Raw genomic sequence first — 22,886 nt, forward strand, 5'->3', positions numbered from 1 at the left:
GGGTGCCTCACAAGGTGGGCCATGGAAGTGACCAGCCGTGGCAATTCTTTTATTTTTTAAGTTGGTATTTCCTACAAAAAAAGTGCACATAAGAGAGATTAATAGTCCATTGTTGTTTTTCAGTCGCTGAGTCGTGTCTGACTTTTTGCGACCCCATGGACGGCAGCACGCCAGGCTCCCCTTCCTTGGTTATCTCCCTGAAAGTGAAAGTTGCTCAGTATCTGACCCCATGAACTATACAACCCATGGTATTCTCCAGGCCAGAATACTGGAGTTGGTAGCCTTTCCCTTCTCCAGGGGATCTTCCCAACACAGGGATAGAACCCAGGTCTCCCGCGTTGCAGGCAGATTCTTTACCAACTGAGCTATCAGGGAAGCCTCACTTTGCTCAGATTCATGCCCATTTAGTTGGTGACCATCTAACCATCTCATCCTCGGTCTCCCCCTTCTAGTTTTGCCCTCAGTCTTTCTCAGCATTAGGATCTTTTCCAGTGAGTCAGCTTTTCGCATCAGGTGGCCAAAGTATTGGAGCTTTGGCTTCAGCAACAGTCCTTCCAGTGAATATTCAGGACTAATTTCCTTTAAGATTAATTGGTTTGCTCTCCTTGCAGTCCAAGGGACTCTCAAGAGTCTTCTCCAACACCACAGTTCAAAAGCATCCATTCTTCAGCGCTCAGCTGAATGTAGAGTTTCAAGCCAGCTTTTTTACCCTCCTCAAAAGGCCCTTTAGTTTGTCTTTACTTTCCTGCCATGAGAGTGGTATCATTTGCATATCTGAGGTTGGTGATGTTTTTCCTGGCAATCTTGATTCCAGCTGTGCTTCATCCATTCTGGCATTTCCCATTATGTAATCTGCATAGTTCATAAGTTAAATAAGCAGAGTGACAGTATACAGCCTTGACATACTCCTTTCCTAATTTGAAACCAGTCCATTGTTCCATGTCCGATTCTAACTGTTGCTTCTTGACCTGCATACAGGTTTTTCAGGAGACAGGTCAGGTGGTCTGGTACTCTCATATCTTTAAGAATTTTCCACAGTTTGTTGTGATCCACACAGTCAAAGGCTTTAATGTAGTCCATGAAGTAGAAGTAGTAAATGTGTTTCTGGAACCGCCCTTGCTTTCTCCATGACCCAGCAAATGTTGGCAGTTTGATCTCTGGTTCCTCTGCCTCTTCAAAACCCAGCTTGTACATCTGGAAGTTCTTGTTTCACAAACTGCTGAAGCCTACCTTGAAGGATCGTGAACATAACCATGCTAGCTGTGATCCATGAAGGGGAATAGTCCATTACTTATGGTTTATAAATGAATAAACCTCAGATTATAACCTGGAATGTATTTATGCTGCTGAGCATGATAGCATCCATTACAGATATATCTTGTCTTAGAGATTCTCCTTTACATGAACTGCTATTTATGTCGGAGAAGGCAACGGCGCCCCACTCCAGTACTCTTGCCTGGAAAATCCCATGGACGGAGGAGCCTGGTGGGCTGCAGTCCATGGGGTCTCTAGAAGTCGGACACGACTGAGAGACTTCACTTTCACTTTTCACTTCCATGCATTGGAGAAGGAAATGGCAACCCACTCCAGTGTTCTTGCCTGGAGAATCCCAGGGATGGGGGAGCCTTGTGGGCTGCCGTCTCTGGGGTCGCACAGAGTCGGACACGACTGAAGTGACTTAGCATGCGTGCTATTTATGTATTTGTTTTTAATGAGATTAAACTTAGGTTGGGGCATAGTATTGTTCTTCTCTCCATTCAATGTTAGCAGTAAATGAGGTGACAGTGAAATAAAACAGAAGTAGGTGGCTCAGTTGGTAAAGAATCTGCCTGCAGTATAGGAGACCCGGGTTTGATCCCTGGGTCGGGAAGATCCCCAGGAGAAGGAAATGGCAACCCACTCCGTACTCTTGCCTGGAGAACCGCATGGACAGAGGAGCCTGGAGGGCTACGGTCCCTGGGGTCGCACAGGGTCGGACACGACTGAGCGACTGAACCTCCACCGCCACCAGGTGGCATCTGAACAAGGATGTGTAACAGCCTGTCACTGTTAGGAGTCAGCTTGCAGGATGTTGTGAGGGTGTCTGGAGAGGCTGATGAAAGAGGTCATCAGGACACTGTAGTTCTGCCTTATTTCTGTCCTTTGGGATGAAATTTTTGGTAGATGTGTAATTGTATAATATCCATTTAAAAATAATGATATCAACATATGGGCCCAAAGTTTTAATAATGAATAGTCTTTACAGATCTTTGAGGGAGGAGGGGAGGCAGTGATAATCTTTAAAAAAGGAAACAATTACCCATACTCTAATTTGTTGCTGCTGTTGTTCAGTTGCTCAGCCATGTCCGACTCTTTGCGACCCCACGGACTGCAGCACACCAGCGTTCCCTGTCCATCACTAACTCCCAGAGCTTGCTCAAACTCATGTCCATCGAGTCGGTGATGCCATCCAGCCTTCTCAACTTCTGTTGCCCCCTTCTCCCACCTTCGATCTTTCCCAGCATCAGGGTCTTTTCCAATGAGTCATTTCTTCGCATCAGGTGGCCAAAGTATTGGAGCTTCAGCATCAGTCCTTCCAGTGAATATTCAGGGTTGATTGATTTCCTTTAGGGTTGACTGGTTTGATCTTCTTGCAGCCCAAGGGATTCTCAGGGGTCTTATCCAACACCCCAGTTCCAAACCGTCAGTTCTTCAGCGCTCAGCCTTCTTTATGGGCTAACTCTCACATCCTTACATGGCTACTGGAAAAACCATAGCTTTGACTGTATGGCCTTTGTGGGCAAAGTGATGTCTCTGCTTTTTAATACGCTGCCTAGGTTTGTCATAACTTTTCTTCCAAGGAGCAAACGTCTTTTAATTTCATGGCTGCAATCACTGTTATGCAGTGATTTTGGAGCCCAAGAAAATAAAAGTCTGTCATTGTTTCCCCATACTTTCATAACCTGTAAGTAATTACTGTTGACAGTTCGTTGATTCTGTTTCTGTGTATATTTTTAAACTTAACTTGTGTCATACTCTATATGTAATTTTGGCTTCTTTTCTCCCCTGACTTATGTTGAGAGCATTCTCTCACATTAAATTTTTTGGAAAACATTGTCTTTGTCAGCTGCATAATATTACTTGTATGATTGTACAGTAATGTAATCATGGACCTGATATATCAGTTTAGTTTTTTTTTTTTAAGGAAGAAATCTAAAATTATTGCTATTGGTGCCTCTGTTTTGTAAAAAAAAAAAAATTTTTTTTTTTTGACTCAACAGGTGTTTATTGAGAACCTATGTATAAGCACTGTTCGAGACTTAGAGTAGCCTTTGATTTTGATGAAAATTCCTGCCCTCCGGGGGCTATCTTCTGGTTATTTGTTCTGTAGTAATAATGTGACATCATGTACTTCATATATATGAAGCCTAAACAGTTTTTTCATAATTTTATACACTTAGAAGTTTGATCTAAACTCTATAATGTAATCATTCCACTTTTTATTCTATATCTTTTTTTTTTTTTCATTTGGGATCATTTAGTAATAAATACTGTTTATTGAATTGCTTTTTCAAGCAATGGTTTAAAAATCTTATTATAATGTAGAATTGTAGTTTTTCTCTTGTATAATTAAGGATAGTACAGGGAATAAGAAGAAAAAGAAACAATTGAAAAATGTTTTTCTAAAATAGGCACTAAAAACTGAAAGAAATTTTATTGATTGCCATATAGTTGATCTACAATATTAGTTTCAAGTGAACATCAGAGAGTCAATGTCTTTATAGTCCACTCAAAGTTGTTATAAAGTACTGTGTATATCCCTTGTGCTGTGCAGCTCATCCTTGTGTCTTACTCACAGTGGTTGTACGTTTTTTATCCCCTACCCCTGTATCTTGTTCCTCTCCCCTCTGGTAACCACTCATTTGTTCTCTGTATCTGAGGCTGTTTCGGCTTTGTTATATTCACTGTTTGTTTTAGTTTTTAGATTCCACATAAAAGTGAGAGCCTAGGGTACTCATCTGTTTCTGACCTATTTCAGTAAGCGTAACACCCTCTAGTCCATGCATGTTGTTGCAGACAGCAGAAGTTCATATTTTTTGGCTCAGTCATAGTCCAGTGTGTGTGTGTGTGTGTGTGTGTGTGTGTGTGTGTGTGTACACCATTTTCTTTAGCCCGTCTTCTGCTGGTGGACACATAGGTGGCTTCCATATATTGGCTGTTGTAAATAATGCTACTGAGAACATTGGGGTGCATGTGTGTTTTTTACATACATGCATTAGTGTGCATTAGTGTTTTTGTTTTCTTCGGATATATCACTTAGGAGTAGAATTGCTGTATCATATGGTAAAACTGAAAGAAATTTTAAGAGATCCTTCTATACTTCCTCTTTTTTGTAAATTGAAAAAGCTGAGTTCTCTTGAGGGTACGTGGCTTGTCCAGTATCACATAGCTAGCTTATCAGAGTCTTTATAGACACAACAGTCCAGTACTCTATTATATGTAGTCTGTATTCTTTTTGAAACATTACTTGCATTCAGAAAAGTATGTGGGCCTACTGTGTGGCAGACAGTGAAATATGGTAAAATGTGCAAAATTAAGATAACTTTTTAGGCTGCAGAATCTTTTTTCTTAGACACTAAAGTTTTCCTAAAGTTTAAGAACAGTTCTGCATTGAATGAGGTTATAGGGTATAAATAAGCCCGTCGGCCCCATGAGCTGAAGGTCTGTGGTCTTCTTCACACCTGATTTCCTCAGGCCCGTTCGGCACTGTTATTTTCCAGCACTTTGTATCTTTGTGCTATTGTTGGGAAACATTCTTCAGAGCATCTTTAGACTGTTGCCTTTGTCCTCTTTGCTTTCAGTTGCCCCACTTCAGCTCTACATACAAATTGTCTTTCGATCAACTGTGTTAATCTTCTTTTTGTTTTCATAGTTAAGCCCGTGGAGTTTTGTTGTAATAGCTTGTACAGCATGCTTATGCAACATTCATTAAGGAATATCACAAAGATTTAAAGACCGTTCGGACAAGTACAGATAGTCACTGTAATTAGAAATAATGATTTTAAAAGTTTTCTACAGTAAAAATATAGAAAGTAACTCTACTTACAGCTGTTTTTGAAAACTGGGGAAAGTTGGTAACATTTTTAAAACACTTTATAATCTTTTTGGGGGGGGTGTGTGTGTGTGTTTGTATTTTCCCCCTAGTGTTGTCAAAAAAGTATATGTTGTTTTGGTGATTTCATTTGTTCATGCCTTTAACCTCGTGTTCTAATTTTAATGTTGCTGTTTTTAATTGTTGCTGTTCATTTGCTAAATCGTGTCTGACTATGCAACCCTAGGGACACTAGGCTCCTCTATCCTCCACTTTCTCCTGCAGCTTGCTCAAATTTTTGTTGATTGAGTTGGTGATGCTGTCTAACCATGTCATCCTCTGTCTCCCCTTCTCCTTGCGCCTTCAGTCTTTCCCAGCATCAGGATCTCTTCCAGTGAGTCAGCTCTTTGTGTCACGTGGCCCAAATATTGGAGTGTCAGCTTTAGCAGCAATTTTTCCAGTGAATATTCAGGGTTGATTTCTTTTAGGATGGATTGGTTTGATCTCCTTGCAGTCCAAGGGACTCCCAGCTCTTTTCCAGCACCACAATTCGAAAGCATCAATTCTTTGGCGCTCAGCCTTCTTTAGGGTCCAACTCTCATATCCATATATGACTACTGAAAAAGCCATAGCTTTGATTACATGGACCCTTGTCAGCAAAGTGATGTCTTTGCTTTTTAATATGCTGTATATGTTTGTCATAGCTTTCTTTCCAAGGAGCAGGCGTCTTAATTTCATGGCTGTAGTCAGCGTCCACAGTGATCTTGGAGCCCAAGAAAATAAAATCTGTCACTGCTTCCTCTTTCTCCCCCTTCTATTTGCCATGAAGTGGTGGGATCAGATGCCATGATATTAGTTTTTTGAATGTAGAGTTTCAAGCCAGCTTTTTCACCCTCCTCTTTCACCTTCATCAAGAGGCTCTTTAGTTCCTCTTAACTTCCTGCCATATGAGTGGTATCATCTGCATGTCTGAGGTTGTTGCTGTTTCTCCTGGTAGACTTGATTCCATCTTGTGATTCATCCAGCCTGGCATTTTGCGTGATGTGTTCTGCATATAAGTTAAATAAGCAGGGTGACAGTATACAACTTTACATTCATAGAATCATAGAAACAAAGAGAATTCCAGAAAAACATCTACTTCTGCTTCATTGACTACTCTAAAGCATTTGACTGTGTGGTTTACAACTGTGGAAAATTCTTAAAGAGTTGGGAATACCAGACCACCTTAACCTGTCTCCTGAAAAATCTGTATGCTAGTCAAGAAGCAGCAATTGTTCATAGAACTAGACATGGAACAACTGACTGGTTCAAAATTGAGAAAGGAGTACAAAGCTGTATGTCACTTGCTTATTTTAAGTGTTTTTACATTTAATGACAAATGAAGGAAAAGAGTGAATGCATGTAATGCAAATTGGTTTTAATGGAAAGAATACTGAATTTGGAATCATATGTTTATGTTCTATTTTGCTCCTTACTCTTGGAGAAGTAAGTCATTTGTCCTCAAATCTCAGCTTTCACATTCTTTTCTCAGTAAGATATTTCATGACTCCTCCCTGCATTCCCATACAAATGAAGTCTTTTCTGTTTTAGATTTTCTTTAGTACTTAAGCTTTTTCTTCAAAACGCTTTCTGTCTCTTGAAATGATACATTTCTATATTTGTCTACATTTGCTTATTAGTTCTTCCTCCTTGGATTACAATTCAGGGGAGTCGGGCTTGTATCATTTCATCACTACCTCCTCTGCCTTTGGCACAGGGCAGACATGTGATAGGCAGTCCATAAATATTTTTTAAGTAAATGAACAACTCACTACTGTCTATCATATACCAAGTTATTTCCTTCACAGCTATAAAACTCTGCAACCTCACAGCTTACAGAGAGCCTTCTTTGAGAAAATCAGGACAAGACATGTTCCCATACTACCTTACAGATATATAGGACTGTTGAGTGTACAAAATTGTACGCTAACTTTTCTCTTGTTTCTCACAACTCTGTGAGATATTAGGCTGCTGCTGCTGCTAAGTCGCTTCAGTTGTGTCTGACTCTGTGCGACCCCATGGATGGCAGCCCACCAGGCTCCTCTGTCCCTGGGATTCTCCAGGTGAGAACACTGGCCTAGACTAAAAGACCCTACAGTTAGGCCTGTGTGTTTTGACTTATATCTGGCTTAGTGCCTCGCACATACATATCTGACAAAGACTCAAAAAATAAAACCAGTTCCAGTTAGTACTTTTTTTGAAGTGACATGTATAGAAACTTGGCATTTTTTTTAACAGCGTTTTAAAATCTCCTTGTTTTATTGAGAATATTCATTTATAAATAAAAATTGAGTTTATGGAATAAATTCTTAGTCATTTTTATTTAGTCGTTTATTCGTGTTCTGGTTAGGGTAAGACATTTGCCTGAGATCTGAATTAGTTTTGAAAGACAAGTGTATATGGACATAATCTCTTTCCAGTAAATCTTGCAGCTATTTCCATGCCTACATATGTTAACATTTTTATATTTGGCTTCCAAATGACAAACACAGATGGCTGTAGTCTGAATTTCAAGCATGTTTTGGAATAAATGTTTTTCCAGTAATATAAAGTGTATCATTTCACTATCAGATGATTAGCAATTAAATAGTTTGTGATTTTTGCTTATCTGCCATTTTTCAGGTTTAAGATAAAAAATAACTTTGATAGCTATTTATGATGTGATCTTGTTTTCTTTCTCATGTTTTTACAAAACAGATGTTTTCCTAAAAGGCTGTTATGGGTATTATTATTCTGAGAATTTAATTTTGTTGTTTGTTTGGTTTTTCTATTTGTTTTGTTCGTGGAGTAGAAAGATTATTGTGAGACGGAATATTTTATGTTTTAATTCATTGAATTACCACTTTGAATTCTGAGACCATGGAACTTTTTTAGGTAGTGGGATCTTTATATCATCTTAGTTCTTAGGTTCTGTGGAACAGTGCTTAAAATGATTCCTCCATGTTAACTTTTGTGTAAGAAAAAATGCATTATCTTTTTTCCACTCATACAGCAGTGAACAAAAGTTCTTACCTTCATGGAGTTTACCTTTTGGTTAATTGTTGTGAAAAAATAATATGACTTCATTTAATCAATAACCTAGACCTGAAACAGTGTTGATAATTTTTTGTCCTTAGAAGTGATTAGTTCTAAACACAATAATAAAACTGTTTTACTTTTTATTCCGTATCTTTTATTAACTTTTTCACTAGGTTCATTTAATAATGGATACTGTTGTCTCAGACAGAGGTTTGTTTGGTTTTTAAAATCTTTTTATAGTGCATTATTTTAACAAAAATTTTCTTTTGTTATGTATTTGTATGTATAAACATTAAGTATAAATGTTATATATAACCCTACAGAGATGGAATTTTAAACAAAATCTTCAACTTTGTCCTGATATCCTCTGCTGTCTGAATATTTTTTTTTTAATATCAAGAATGTCATTATTAATACGTTTTTGCTTTTGCATTCTTTCTGAGGGATCCTTTTAAAATGATATGCCTAGACTTCTGATTGCATTTACAGATAATATGTAACAGTGTTTCAGTTGAATTATTTTTAAGAATGAATTTCCTATCCAAAGTAGTTTAAATGCATTCCAGCAGCTTAATAATATACAAATAGAGGCAACTAGTCTTGCATCTGTTCCTTAAGCAGATAGCAGAATAACTGAATAGTTGTTCAACAGCTGGGGAAAAATTTTAAATGTGATGTATTTTTATGTTCTACAAGGTCAGTGATTAGATATTTCTCACTTATTAATTGGACATTTGTTAAGTAAATAGTACTTATCTATTAACTTTTCTTTATCTACAGCAAACAAAAGTATAACATATGCTATATGTTATTCTAATATCTGTCACATAATCTGATAGTTAATGATATCAGCATTATCAAGATTTCTTTAGTACTTTATATTCTAAGACATTTACTGACCATCTTTGTAATTGTTCTAATTTATGTATTAATATGTTCATCTATTTCCTCTTTTTAAGGCAAAAGGGCTTACACTTGTTCTTATGCTTTTCTTTCAGAATGACAGAGTTCAAATTAAATTTAGGAAGTGGTAGTTAATAGTTGCTTCATATAAAATTTAGAAAATTCACTGCAGCAAAAAGGAAATTTCATGTCAGCATAAGGAAAAATAGCTGTAATCTCTAGAGATAGACCAAAGTTGTTATTGTTATATTCTTCTAGTGTTTATCCATGCCTATATATATAAAGTTAATAAAATTTAAGGTAGATATAATTGTTGAAGGCTATGAGCCTGAGGCCTCTCTTATCTTTGTTAAAAGAGATGCACATAATTTTCCTCTTACTACTGCTGTGTCATAAACAATTATTAATAATGATTTACATTAATATTTTAATATTAATAATGGTTTACATTAGTATTATTTTAATTAATCCAGTATTGGCCAAAGTGTGTAATCTATACTTCTGATTTAGATAGTGATGAGATATTTTAGGTGATATGTTGTTGATCTAGTATTAAACAAATAACAGTAGATAGTAGTGTTTAAAAAAAAAAAGGTTAACTACTTTGCAGGTTTCTTTAAGTCTATCTGCCTTATGACAAGCCAAAAGTCTGTCTGGTACTAATAGATTCTTAGCACCCCTCTACCATGTGTCTGTTTCTCTTAGAACCTTCAGCAATGTCTAGCTAAAATTTTAATAATATAGTTTTATATTTTATTGTATTCATTTTTGTTTTTTTTTTTTAACTCAAATGACATTGTTTTTTATGTCAAGGATTCAAAGTCTCCTTTTAAAATAAATCTGAATAAGAAAAATACACTAAAAAAAAAAAGAAAGAAAAATACACTAGTTAAACATATTAAGTAAATGGTAAGTCTGGGTGACAACTGGAATATGGTATGCAAATGGTTAAGGGCTGGGAGGCACTATTGTTTGATACAATAATATTGATAAAAATATCTATAATTTTTCCCACTATAAATAAGGCTACATTGATCATTTGTATAGCTAAAGCTTTTTGCATGAAATAATTACATTTACTAGAATATGTAATTAGAATGTGCAGAAATTCCATAGAGTAAATGCATTTAGATTTCCTGTGTTTTCATATAATCTCATATGCAGAGATTATAGTTTTACTGAACAATGAATGAGGGCACCTGTTTTTTGTTCTTTTTATTCTCCCCAACTCTGGGCTAATTTCTTTCTTTAGACATGATATTTTCAGTTCTTCTCAATATTTGAATAGCATTCATTCAGAAATACCTGGTTTCTTTGCAATTCAGCAGTCATTCTTATATTAAAGACAGTATCCATTGTCCTTTATTTTATCATTATTTTAGTGATGGGTTTATCCTTTAAAGAAAATGACTCCAAAGCTACTTTTTTCTTAGTGGTGATAAAGAAAACTTATCTTTGACAATAATGATTTTTTTTTTTTTTTTTTTCTGTAGCTTGCCCAGTTTCGACAAAGGAAAGCTCAGTCTGATGGGCAGAATCCTAAGAAGCAGAAAAAAAAGAGAAAAACTTCAAGCAGTAAACATGACATGTCAGCATACCATGCTGTAAACATTGAGCAATCACAGAGTGATGAGACGTTTGTAAATAATTCTCAGAGATCAGGAACGGCCGTGCCTCCTGAATCCACAATAACGAGAGCTCTACACAGTGGAGAAATAGTTAAATGTGACCAGGTCTTCTCTGTTGAAGTAAGTATTCATCTCGATTTTTAAATAGTAGCATTCTAAGTATAAAGTTATTGTAATAACATCACTCATTAGTATCCCGTGTGGTTTTTGTGAGCTTGATTCAACACACATTTATTGAGCAACTGTAATACTCCAAAGATTGAGCACAGAGGATATAAAGATAAATACGACAGTCTCTCTACTTTAGGAAGGTCAGTCTAGTGGGGAAGGTAGACGTAAGACAGGTTAAATAGTCTGATGAGAGCTGTGCTAACAGCAATGCATATGGTGCCCTAAAGTGCCATGATTTGGGGGAATCCCCAAATTGGTCTTGTGTGTGTTACTTGGGAAAGTTTCCTGGAAGAGATAATAGAACCAGGTCTTGAAGTGTAAGTTAAAATTAGCTAGAGGCAAAGAAGTAGGACAGACAACCTCTGTGCTAAAGAATCAGCATTCTCAAAGACATGAAACAGTGTGATGTGTCTTGGAAGCCTTAAGTAGTTGAGTTTTAAATGGATATCCAAGTGACCCCGATAGGGTGGTGGTAAAGGTGAAGCACCTGGCCCATAGGAAGTTTTCCTCAATAAATGCTAATTTCCTTCCCCCCATTAATGGTGGAATTTCCAAGAATAAGGAGATGAGGGAGAGGTTAAGAGTGGATTGGGTGGTGGGTGGAATGGCGGTACTCCAACTAAGACCGAGCTTAGAGAACTATGGGATGCTTAGGAGGAAGAGTGTTGGCCAAGGCATATGACGATTATAGTGTGGGTTGTGCGCTGGCATGCTTAGCTGGAAATAGGGTTTAGATGTATAGGCTTCTGTCAAGAGTCAGAGATGTCATAGAGATTTGCTGTTCATCATAGAAGTGGATCTTACTGAGCTTTTCCTGCTTCGAGTTTTTTGAGCATTTTGGATACATAGATGAATGTTTTTCATCATATTTGGGAAGTTTTCAGTCATTATACCTTCAAATACTCTTTCTCACGCCTTCTCCTTCTGTGTCTCCATTATGCATATGTTAGTACGTTTGGTATTGCTGCCCAGATCTTTGATGATCTATTCTCTTTATTTATCTAAACTGTTGCGTCGGGTCGTGGTTGCATCACGCAGGCTTTCTCCCTGTGGCACGCAGGCTCTCCAGTTGCGTCGCACAGACTCCAGGGTGCACGGGCATGGTTGCCTCACAGCATGTGGGATCTCAGTTTCCCTGACCAGGGACTGAACCCATGTCCCCTCCATTGCAAGGCAGATTCTTAACCGCTGGACCACCAGGGAAGTCCTTGTTCTTTTTTTTTTTAATTCTTTTTTTCCCTCAAACTGGGTAATTTCAGTTGAACTTTTTTGAAATTTGCTGATTCTTCTTCCTCCTCAGATCTGCTGGTAAACCCCTGTAGTGAATTTTACATTTCAGTTATTTTACTTTTAACTTCAGAATTTGATTGTTTTTATATATGTTCTTTTTTCTTTAATATTCCCTATTTAGTGAGGCATTGTTCTTATAATTTTCTTTAGTTTTTTAGGCATTGTTTCCTCCATTTATGTGACTTAAGAAATATGTAACTTAAAATCTTTGTCTAATAAGTACAATATTTATGTTTCCTTAGGGACAGTTTCTACCGACTACTGTTTTTCTTGGGTATGGCCCATATTTTCCTTTTTCTGTATAATTTTTTGTTGAAGTCTGGATCTTTTATGTAATAAAATATGACAACTGTGGTGCTTGATTTGATTTGAAGAATATTTTCATTTTCTGCCAGACAAATCAATACCTGGGCCCTTCTCTGGAATTTTAGCATTTCAAGTACAGAGTGTCTTGCTCACCATTGTATCCTCAGTAGCACAGTTTTTAGTACACAATATGTGGCTCAGATGGTAAAGCATCTTCCTGCAATGCAGGAGACCTGGGTTCAATCCCCGGGTTAGGGAAATCCCCTGGAGAAGGAAATGGCAATCCACTCCAGTACTCTTGCCTGGAAAATCCCATGGTTGGAGGAGCCTGATAGGTAACAGTCCATGGGGTTGCAAAGAGTCGGACACGACTGAGCGACTTCACTTTCATGCATTTAATCAGTAGTCCATTTAAAAGACTTTAGTGAGTGAACAAACCAAGAGGGCATACATCATGAAAGTATATTAGATTTAAAAGAGGGCCATGTACGTCATTTACAGGATTTTAGAATAGGAGTAAGCTTCTTATTTCTGTTCCTGGCATCAGTTACTACATCAGTGAGGAGATGGACTTGAAACTTGGTCTTGAGAGCTGAGTACACTTTCTCTACGTGTAGGTGAGAAGGGAGACAGTGATGCTTCATATTTGGTTGTTTATGGGTTTTGGTTTCTTTGGTTGTTTAGTTTTGTTTTTTGTGTGTTTTTTTTGGGGGGGTCATTGGACAGGTACTTTGTTATCTTTCCCCATTTTGAAGGAATACTCTTCAGACTTCACTGTGTATACAGATCATGTGTGTGATCTTTTTAAAATACAGATTTCTAATTCAGCAAGTCTGGGTGGAACCCATGAGTCAAATTTTTTTTTAATTGAAATATAACTAATTTACAATGTTGTGTAGTTTCTGGTGTACAGCAAAGTGATTCAGTTATACATATATATATTTAGGTACACTTTTTAAGATCTTTTCCACTGTGGTTTATTACAAGGTATAAAATATAGCTCTGTGTGCTACACAGTAGCACCTGTTTTTTATCTATTTATATATAGTAGATTGTATCTGCTAATCTCAAACTTGTAATCTCTCTCTCCTGCCTTCTTTGGTAACCATGTTTGTTTTCTGTGTTTACGAGTTTGCTTCTGTTTTGTAAATAGGTTCATTTATGTCATTTTTAAAGTGGTATCGTATGATTTTTGTCTTTCTCTGATTTACTTCTTTTGGTACGATAATCTCGAGGTCCATCCATGTTGCTGCACATGGTATTTCATTTTTTTATGGTTGAGTAATACTCTGTGTTCTGTGCCTGTGTGTGTATATCAAATTCTTTATCCATTCTTCTGTCGATGGACACTTAGGCTGTCTCTGTGTCTTGGCTGTTGTAAGTAGTGCTGCTGTGAACATCAGGGATGCATGTGTCTTTCAGAATTAGAGTTTTCTTCAGATATGATCCGAGAGTGTGATTGCTGGATCATATGGTAATCACCTGAAGTCTTATGTTGGCTATGGGTTTGTCATAAATAGCTTTGATTATGTTGACATCTGTTCCCTTTATACCAACTTTGATAAGAGTTTTTATGATAAATGGATATTGCACAAAAATAAACTCAAAATGGATAAAAGACCCTGAATATTAGACTGGATAGTATAAAACTGAGGAAAATGTAGGCAGAAACTGACATAAATTGTAGCGATCTTTTTCGATCTGTTTCCTAGAGGAATGGACATAAAAGCAAAAATAAGCAAATGGGACCTAATTAAGCACAGGAGTTTTTGCACAGCAAAGGAAACCATAAACAAAACAAAAAGACAAAATACAGAATGGGAGAAAATATTTGTAAATAATGTGACCAATAAGGGATTAATGTCCAAAATTTATAAACAGCTTTCTGCTCAATATCAAAAACACAAACCAATTGAAAGCTAGGCAAAGGACTAAATAGACACTTCTCCAAAGAAGATACACACATGGCTAAGAGGCACCTGAAAGGATGCTCAGCATCACTAATTATTAGAGGATGTAAGTCAAAACTATAGTAAGATATCCCCTCATACCAGTCAGAAGATAGCAAATTATAATCACTAAGTCTGTGAATCTGCTTCTGTTTTGTAAGTAATTTATTTATATCATTATTTTTTAGGTTCTACATAAGAGTGACATCATATGTTATTTGTCTTTATCTAACTTCATTTAGTATAATAATCTCCAGGTCCATCAGTGTTGGCATAGAGGGCATTATTTCTTCTTATTGATTGGGTAATATTCCATTACATATATGTACTTTATTTTCTTGGGTTCCAAAATCACCGCAGATGGTGACTGCAGCCATGAAATTAAAAGACACTTGCTCCTTGGAAGAAAAATTATGACCAACCTACCCAGCATATTAAAAAGCAGAGACATTACTTTGCCAACAAAGGTCCGTCTAGTCAAAGCTGTGGTTTTTCCAGCGGTCATGTGTGCATATGAGAGTTGGACTATAAAGAAAGCTGAGCACAGAAGAAATGATGCTTGTGAACTGTGGTGTTGGAGAAGACTCTTGAGAGTCCCTTGGACTGCAGGGAGATCTAACCAGTCCATCCTAAAGGAAATCAGTCCTGAATATTCATTGGAAGGACTGATGCTGAAGCTGAAAATCCAATACTTTGGCCACCTCATGTGAAGAACTGACTCATTGGAAAAGACCCTGATGCTGGAAAAGATTGAAGGTGGGAGGAGAAGGGGATGACAGAGGATGAGATGGTTGGATGGCATCACTGACTCGATGGACATGAGCTTGAGCAAGCTCTGGGAGTTGGTGATGAACAGGGAAGCCTGGCGTGCTGTATGTAGTCCATGGGGTCGCAAAGAGTTGGACACAAAGATCACTGCAGATGGTGACTGCAGCCATGAAATTAAAAGACGCTTACTCCTTGGAATTAAAGTTATGACCAACCTAGATAGCATATTCAAAAGCAGAGACATTACTTTGCCAACAAAGGTCCGTCTAGTCAAGGCTATGGTTTTTCCAGTGGTCATGTATGGATGTGAGAGTTGGATTGTGAAGAAAGCTGAGCGCCGAAGAATTGATGCTTTTGAACTGTGGTGTTGGAGAAGACTCTTGAGAGTCCCTTGGACTGCAAGGAGATCCAACCAGTCCATCCTAAAGGAGATCAGTCCTGGGTGTTCATTGGAAGGACTGATGCTAAAGCTGAAACTCCCAATACTTTGGCCACCTGATGCAAAGAGCTGACTCATTGGAAAAGACTCTGATGCTGGGACGGATTGGGGGCAGGAGGAGAAGGGGATGACAGAGGATGAGATGTCTGGATGGCATCACCGACTCAATGGACATGTGTTTGGTTAGACTCTGGGAGTTGGTGATGGACAGGGAGGCCTGATGTGCTGCGGTTCATGGGGTTGCAAAGAGTCAGACACAACTGAGCAACTGAACTGAATTGAGCGACTGAACTGACTGACCAGGTCCTCTTTATTCATTCCTCTGTCAGTGGACATTTAGGTTGCTTCCATGTCTTGGCTGTTGTCACTGCAGTGAACATTGGAGCGCATGTATGCTTTGAGCCATGGTTTTCTGCAGTTATATGCTCAGAAGTGGTATTACTGGATCTTACGGTAGCTCTATTTTTAATTTTTTAAGGAGCCTCCATATGATTCTCCATAGTATCTACCAATTTACTTTTTCCCGTAAACTGTGTAGGAGGGTTCCCGTTTCTCCACACACTCTGCTACATTTTTTGTTTGTACACTTTGTGATGATGGCCATTCTGACTGGTGTGAGGGGAAGGAATAGATAGAGAGTTTGGGATGGACGTGTACACTCTACTACATTTAAAATAGATAACCAACAAGGACCTACGGTATAGCACAGGGACCTCTGCTCAATATTCTCTAATAACCTAAATGGGAAAGAACTTGAGAAAGAATGGATGCGTTGGTTTGTATTAATATAACTGAATCACTTTGCTGTATATCTGAAACTAATACAACATTGTTAGTCAACTATAATCCAATATAAAATAATCAAAAATTTAAAAAACAGAATGGATGTTGATTTATATCAAATGCTTTTTCTGCATCTGTTGAGATGATCATACGTATTTTGTCTCTTTTCTGTCATGTGGTGTATCACATTAATTGATTTGCGTCTGTTGAACCATCCTTGTGAACCTGGGATGAATCCAAATTAAACATGGTGCATGGTCCTTTTTAATGTGTTAGTGGGTTTGGTTTGGTTGTTTTGTTGAAAATTTTAAAATTTATATTCATCAAAGGTCAGTTCAGTTCAGTCGCTCAGTCATGTCTGACTCTTCGTGACCCCATGGGCTGAAGCACGCCAGACCTCCCTGTACGTCGCCAACTCCCGGAGCCCACCCAAACTCATGTCCATTGAGTCGGTGATGCCATCCAACCATCTCATCCTCTGCCGTCCCCTTCTCCTCCTGCCCTCAATCTTTCCCAGCATCAGGGTCTTTATAAATGAGTCAGTTCTTCACATCACGTGGCCAGAGTATTGGAGTTTCAGCTTTAGCATGAGTCCTTCCAATGAATATTCAGGACTGATTTCCTTTAGGATGGACTGGTTGGATCTCTTTGATGTCCAAGGGCCTCTGTCCCTCATCCAGGGTTACCATGTGTCTTAGTACGTGGTCTGTCCTAGAGAGTGCTTATATGTGCTTAAAAAAGAATGTTTATTTTCGAGATGTAATGTCCAGAAAATATCAGTTAAGTCTACTTGTTCTGCTGTGTCGTTTATGATGTCTATTGTGTTTTTATTTTCTGCCTGGAAGACCTGTCCATTGATGTCAGTGGGGCATTAAAGTCTCCTATTATTATATTCCGCCAGTTTCTCCCTTTATGTCTGTTAATATTTGTTCTATTTATTTCAGTGCTCCTATATTGAGTGCAGGTATGGTTTGTATTTGTTGAATGAAAAAAGGAAATATCTAGGTCTCTTTTTTCACTTGTAAAATTAGATTCTTAGACAGTGAAAGCAGGGAAAATTTGGGTTTTCTCCTTGACTCCTCTTAGTACTTCTAAGCTGAGGGAAGCTTGGAAAAGACACTCACTTCTTCCCCAAATACCAGGGATAGGAGGATGAAGCAGAAATGTTTAAAAATTTTTTGTAATCTGCAACAGTGTTAATAACAACAGAAGTTAGTAATTTTCTTCAAGTTGTTACTATTTTTCTAGCACCAAGTTTGATGATTCTTTATCTTAAAGAAATTGAACTTTTTTAAGTAATAATTTAGAACTATTTTATTTAAAAGAAGTATAGGAATTAGAAGGATGATCTTATTTGGTCCTCTTTCCTTAGAAGTGATTTGTAGTATGTGAAAAACCTGTGTGAAAGTCCATCTTGGTACTTTTATACTTAGAAAATTGTCTAGTCATACATTTTAGATGTTATTTAGCCATAGTGATTCATAATCAGAGTAGACTTTTTAAAAATGGAGTATTTTTTTCTTGGTTTTTAGTGATATTTTTGAGTTTTCTATAATAAGTTACCAATAGTAATGGGCTAATAAAGTACAGTATTTGGAAGGGGAGTTTTAGAAAGACCTTAAATAATCAGTTTTTGCTTTCTTTTTTAGCCGGAAAGTGAAATTTCAACCACAGCAGATGATTATAGTTCAGAGGTAAGAATAAGTAGCATTGTGATTAACATTTTATATTTTTAAAAATTATTGATTATTAGTTTTTTATTACTTACAACTTACAACAACCACATGTTTCTATTATTTTATAAATATAATAAAAACTAGCATAGTATGATGTAAATAACCTGGAGAAGTTGAAGTTTATGTTTTTCTGACTTCTTTTTTCAGATTATCAATTAAAGTCTTAAATCTCTTTGAGTAACGTGGTCCTTAATTAGATGGAGACCTTGTTTTAGTTTCTAGGAAAGTGTTTGAAATTGGGTTTTGTTATAAGGTTATAATTAACACAGTAAACCTTTTATAATATAGGCTATTGTATTTTGTGTAATGTTATTTTACAAATGCTTGAATTCTAGTTAATTATGTAAAACCATTTATTGAAATTAATGTTGCAATAGTGACTTTTAGGTGATAAAGGCTAATGTGGGCATTGGGCACTTTAGGAGATACTTTCCTTATGTGTTAAATAAATGTGCTGTTTATCTTTTTCCTTTAGACATGAATGTCATTTATTTTTGGTCCAAGATTTGAGGACATGGAAAACTTTTCTTACTGTGAATGGTTGAACAACTCAGTATATTCTATAAGTTTTCTTTGAATGTATTTATTTGATAATTGCTCTACAGAATTTTGTTGTTTTCTGTCAAACCTCGTATAAGTTTTGATTTATCGTAGTTGTCTAACAGAAAAAAAAAAAACTTCATGTTCTTAAATGAACTTAATACTATTTTGGATTTCTAATGGGAGTAAGAACTGTTAGATTTCAAAAGTTTAAGGTGATTGAAAGCTGGGAATATATTTATTAGTGATTCTCATCAGGAAAATAATTAACCAATGTTAAATACATAAATTATTTCCTAATTTAAGCTACATAAAATTGCCTTTATGGGTAATATCTCAGTTTTAAATTACAGGTTGCAATTCAGAGAATCTGCCCTGTGACTTTAAATATGGATCTTAGATATGAAAACATTGCTTTTCTCTTCTATAGTAACTTACTTCTTAGAGCTTCTCAATTGAAAGTTTAAGATGGTTTGATGCTTGAACCAGAGGAGACTTTGGGGCAGTCTACGATTCCACAAAGTGCATTTTTTCTTTAGCAGTTCAGTTCAGTCATTCAGTTGTGTCTTTTGCGACCCCATGGACTGCAGCACACCAGGCCTCCCTGTCCATCACCAACTCCCGGAGTTTACCCAAACTCATGTCCATTGAGTTGGTGATGCCATCCAACCATCTCATCCTTGGCCGTCCCCTTCTCCTCCTGCCTTCAATCTTTCCCAACCTCAGGGTCTTTTCAAATGAGTCAGCTCTTCACATCAGGTGGCCAAAGTATTGGAGTTTCAGCTTCAACATCAGTCCTTCCAGTGAATATTCAGGACTGATCTCCTTTTGGATGCACTGGTTGGACCTCCTTACAGTCCAGGGGACTCTCAAGAGTCTTCTCCAACACCACAGTTCACAAGCATCATTTCTTCAGCGCTCAGCTTTCTTTATGGTCCACCTTGAACATCCATACATGACTACTGGAAAAACCATAGCCTTGACTAGATGGACCTTTGTTGGCAAAGTAGTGTCTCTGCTTTTGAATATGCTGTGTAGGTTGCTCATAACTTTTCTTCCAAGGAGTAAGCGTCTTTTAATTTCAAATTTCATGGTTGCAGTCACCATCTGCACTGATTTTGGAGCCCCCAGAAATAAAGTCTGCCACTGTTTCCCCATCTATTTGCCATGAAGTGATGGGACTGGATGCCATGATCTTAGTTTTCTGAATGTCGAGCTTTAAGCCAACTTTTTCACTCTCCTGTTTCACTTTGATCAAGAGGCTCTTTTGAATTCTTCAGAAAGTTCTTCTTCACTTTCTGCCATAAGGGTGGTGTCATCTGCATATCTGAGGTTATTGCTATTTCTCCTGGCAATCTTGATTCCAGCTTGTGCTTCATCCAGCCCAGCATTTCTCATGATGTACTCTGCATATACATTAAATAAACAGGGTGACAATATACAGCCTTGATGTACTCCTTTCCTGATTTGGAACCAGTCTGTTGTTCCATGTCCAGTTCTAACTGTTGCTTCCTGACTTGCATACAGATTTCTTAAGAGGCAGGTCAGGTGGTCTGGTATTCCCATGTCTTTCAAAATTTTCCACAGTTTATTGTGATCCACACAGTCAAAGGCTTTGACATAGTCAATAAAGCAGAAATAGATGTTTTTCTGGAACTCTCTTGCTTTTTCTATGATCCAGTGTATGTTGGCAATTTGATCTCTGGTTCCTTTGCCTTTTCTAAATCCAGCTTGAACATCTGGAAGTTCACGGTTCACATATTGCTGAAGCCTGGCTTGGAGAATTTTGAGTATTACTTTACTAGCGTGTGAGATGAGTGCAACTGTGCAGTAGTTTGAGCATTCTTTGGCATTGCTTTTCTTTGGGATTGGAATGAAAACTGACCTTTTCCACTCCTGTGGCCACTGCTGAGTTTTCCAGATTTGTTGGCATATTGAGTGCAGCATTTTCACAGCATTATCTTTCAGGATTTGAAATAGCTCAACTGGAATTCCATCACCTCCACTAGCTTTGTTGTGTGATGCTTCCTAAGGTCCACTTGACTTCACATTCCAGGATGTCTGGGTCTAGGAGAGTGATCACACCATTGTGATTATCTGGGTTGTGAAGATCTTTTTTGTACAGTTCTTCTGTGTATTCTTGCCACCTCTTCTTAATATCTTCTGCTTCTGTTAGGTCCCTACCATTTCTGTCCTTTATTGAGCCCATCTTTGCATGAAATGTTCCCTTGGTATCTCTAATTTTCTTGAAGAGATCTCTAGTCTTTCCCATCCTATTGTTCTCTATTTCTTTACATTGATTGCTGAGGAAGGCTTTCTTATCTCTCCTTGCCATTCTTTGGAACTCTGCATTCAGATGGGTATATCTTTCCTTTCACTTCTCTTCTTTTCACAGCTATCTGTAATGCCTCCTCAGACAGCCATTTTGCTTTTTCGCATTTCTTTTTCTTAGGGATGGTCTTTATCCCTGTCTCCTGTACATTGTCATGAACCTCCATCCATAGTTCATCAGGCACTCTGTCTATCAGATCTAGTCCCTTAAATCTATTTCTCACTTCTACTGTATAATCATAAGGGATTTGATTTAGGTCATGTAGAATGGTCTAGTAGTTTTCCCTACTTCTTCAGTTTAAGTCTGAATTTGCCAATAAGGAGTTCATGATCTGAGCCACAGTTAGCTCCCAGTCTTGTTTTTGTTGACTGTGTGGTGCTTTTCCATCTTTGGCTGCAAAGAATATAATCACTCTGATTTTGGTGTTGGCCATCTGGTGATGTCCATGTGTAGAGTCTTCTCTTGTGTTGTTGGAAGATGGTGTTTGCTATGACCCGTGTGTTCTTGGAAAAACTCTATTAGCCTTTGCCCTGCTTCATTATGTACTCCAAGGCCAAATTTACGTGTTACTCCAGGTGTTTCTTGACTTCCTGCTTTTGCATTCTAGTCCCCTATAATGAAAAGGACATCTTTTTTGGGTGTTAATTCTAAAAGGTCTTGTAGGTCTTCATAGAACCGTTCAACTTCAGCTTCTTTAGCATTATTGATTGGGGCATAGACTTGGATTACAGTGATACTGAATGGTTTGCCTTGGAAACAAATAGAGATCATTCTGTCATTTTTGAGATTGCATCCAAATATTGCATTTTGGACTTTTTTGTTGACTGTGAGGGCCACTCCATTTCTTCTAAGGGATTCTTGCCCACTGTAGTAGATATAATGGTCATCTGAGTTAAATTCACCCATTCCAGTCCATTGTAGTTCTCTGATTCCTTAAATGTTGATGTTCACCCTTGGCATCTCCTGTTTGACCACTTCAAATTTGCCTTGATTCATGGACCTAACATTCCAGGTTCCTATGCAATATTGCTCTTTACAGCATCAGACCTTACTTCCATCACCAGTCATATCCACAACAGGGTGTTGTTTTTTCTTTTTACCAAAGTGAATTTTTTATAATCCAAGTCATGACAGATCTGACCATCTAATACATGCCTGTGAAATTTGTTTAAAATTTGTATAGCCATTTTCTCATATTGGGATAAGAAAATAAAATTTAACTTTTTTTAATATAGATTCAAAACCAAAGACATCAAAAATGTCATTTTCATGTTCTTTATGAAAATCTAAATTAATAATATTGGAAATTCTTATTACTATGAATTTTTGCCTAAATATTTTAGATTTTAAAAATTGGTGGGAATTATGATTAGGTCATGAAAAGTTTATTGAAACTATATCTGATAGCTAGTAAGTATGATGTGTTTCAAAGTTAAGTAAAAATAATTTTAAATGTAAGTCTTAGAGATAAAAGTTAGAATATACTGAGCATGTTTCAACAGTAAGAACTATATTTTACATACATATGTACATTATTTTATATATTTACATATGTATTCCATAGGGCTTCCCTAGTGGCTCAGATGGTAAAGAATCCACCTATAATGCGGGAGACCTGGGTTCAGTCCCTGAGTTGTGAAGATCCCCTGGAGGAGGGCATGGCAACCCACTCCAGTATTCTTGCCCGGGGAATCCCCATGAACTGAGGAGCCTGGCAGGCTGCAGTCCATGGGGTCACAAAGAGTCAGACACGACTGAGTGACTAAGCACACAGCACACAGGTATTACATATATATGTATAGTTATATACATGAATATACAGTTGCACTCATCTCCCATGCTAGTAGGGTCATACTTAAAATCTTGCATGCTAGGCTTCAGCAGTATGTGAACCAAAGAACTTCCAGATGTCC

General features: G+C 37.4%; 1 protein-coding gene across 10 annotated transcripts in view; it reads left to right on the forward strand.

Annotated features, from left to right (window-relative positions):
- The window catches only part of AKAP9 (A-kinase anchoring protein 9), a 165,126-nt gene that overhangs the window by 13,404 nt on the left and 128,836 nt on the right, over nucleotides 1-22,886 (forward strand). For all 10 annotated transcript variants that reach the window (XM_024990970.2, XM_024990971.2, XM_024990978.2 and 7 more), the window contains exons 2-3: nucleotides 10,525-10,779; nucleotides 18,015-18,059. In XM_024990970.2, the coding sequence (XP_024846738.1) occupies nucleotides 10,525-10,779; nucleotides 18,015-18,059 (300 nt within the window). The remainder of the gene's footprint in view (nucleotides 1-10,524; nucleotides 10,780-18,014; nucleotides 18,060-22,886) is intronic.

The sequence above is a fragment of the Bos taurus genome, chromosome 4 (genome assembly GCF_002263795.3).
Source record: "Bos taurus isolate L1 Dominette 01449 registration number 42190680 breed Hereford chromosome 4, ARS-UCD2.0, whole genome shotgun sequence".
Classification (NCBI taxonomy): domain Eukaryota; kingdom Metazoa; phylum Chordata; class Mammalia; order Artiodactyla; family Bovidae; genus Bos; species Bos taurus.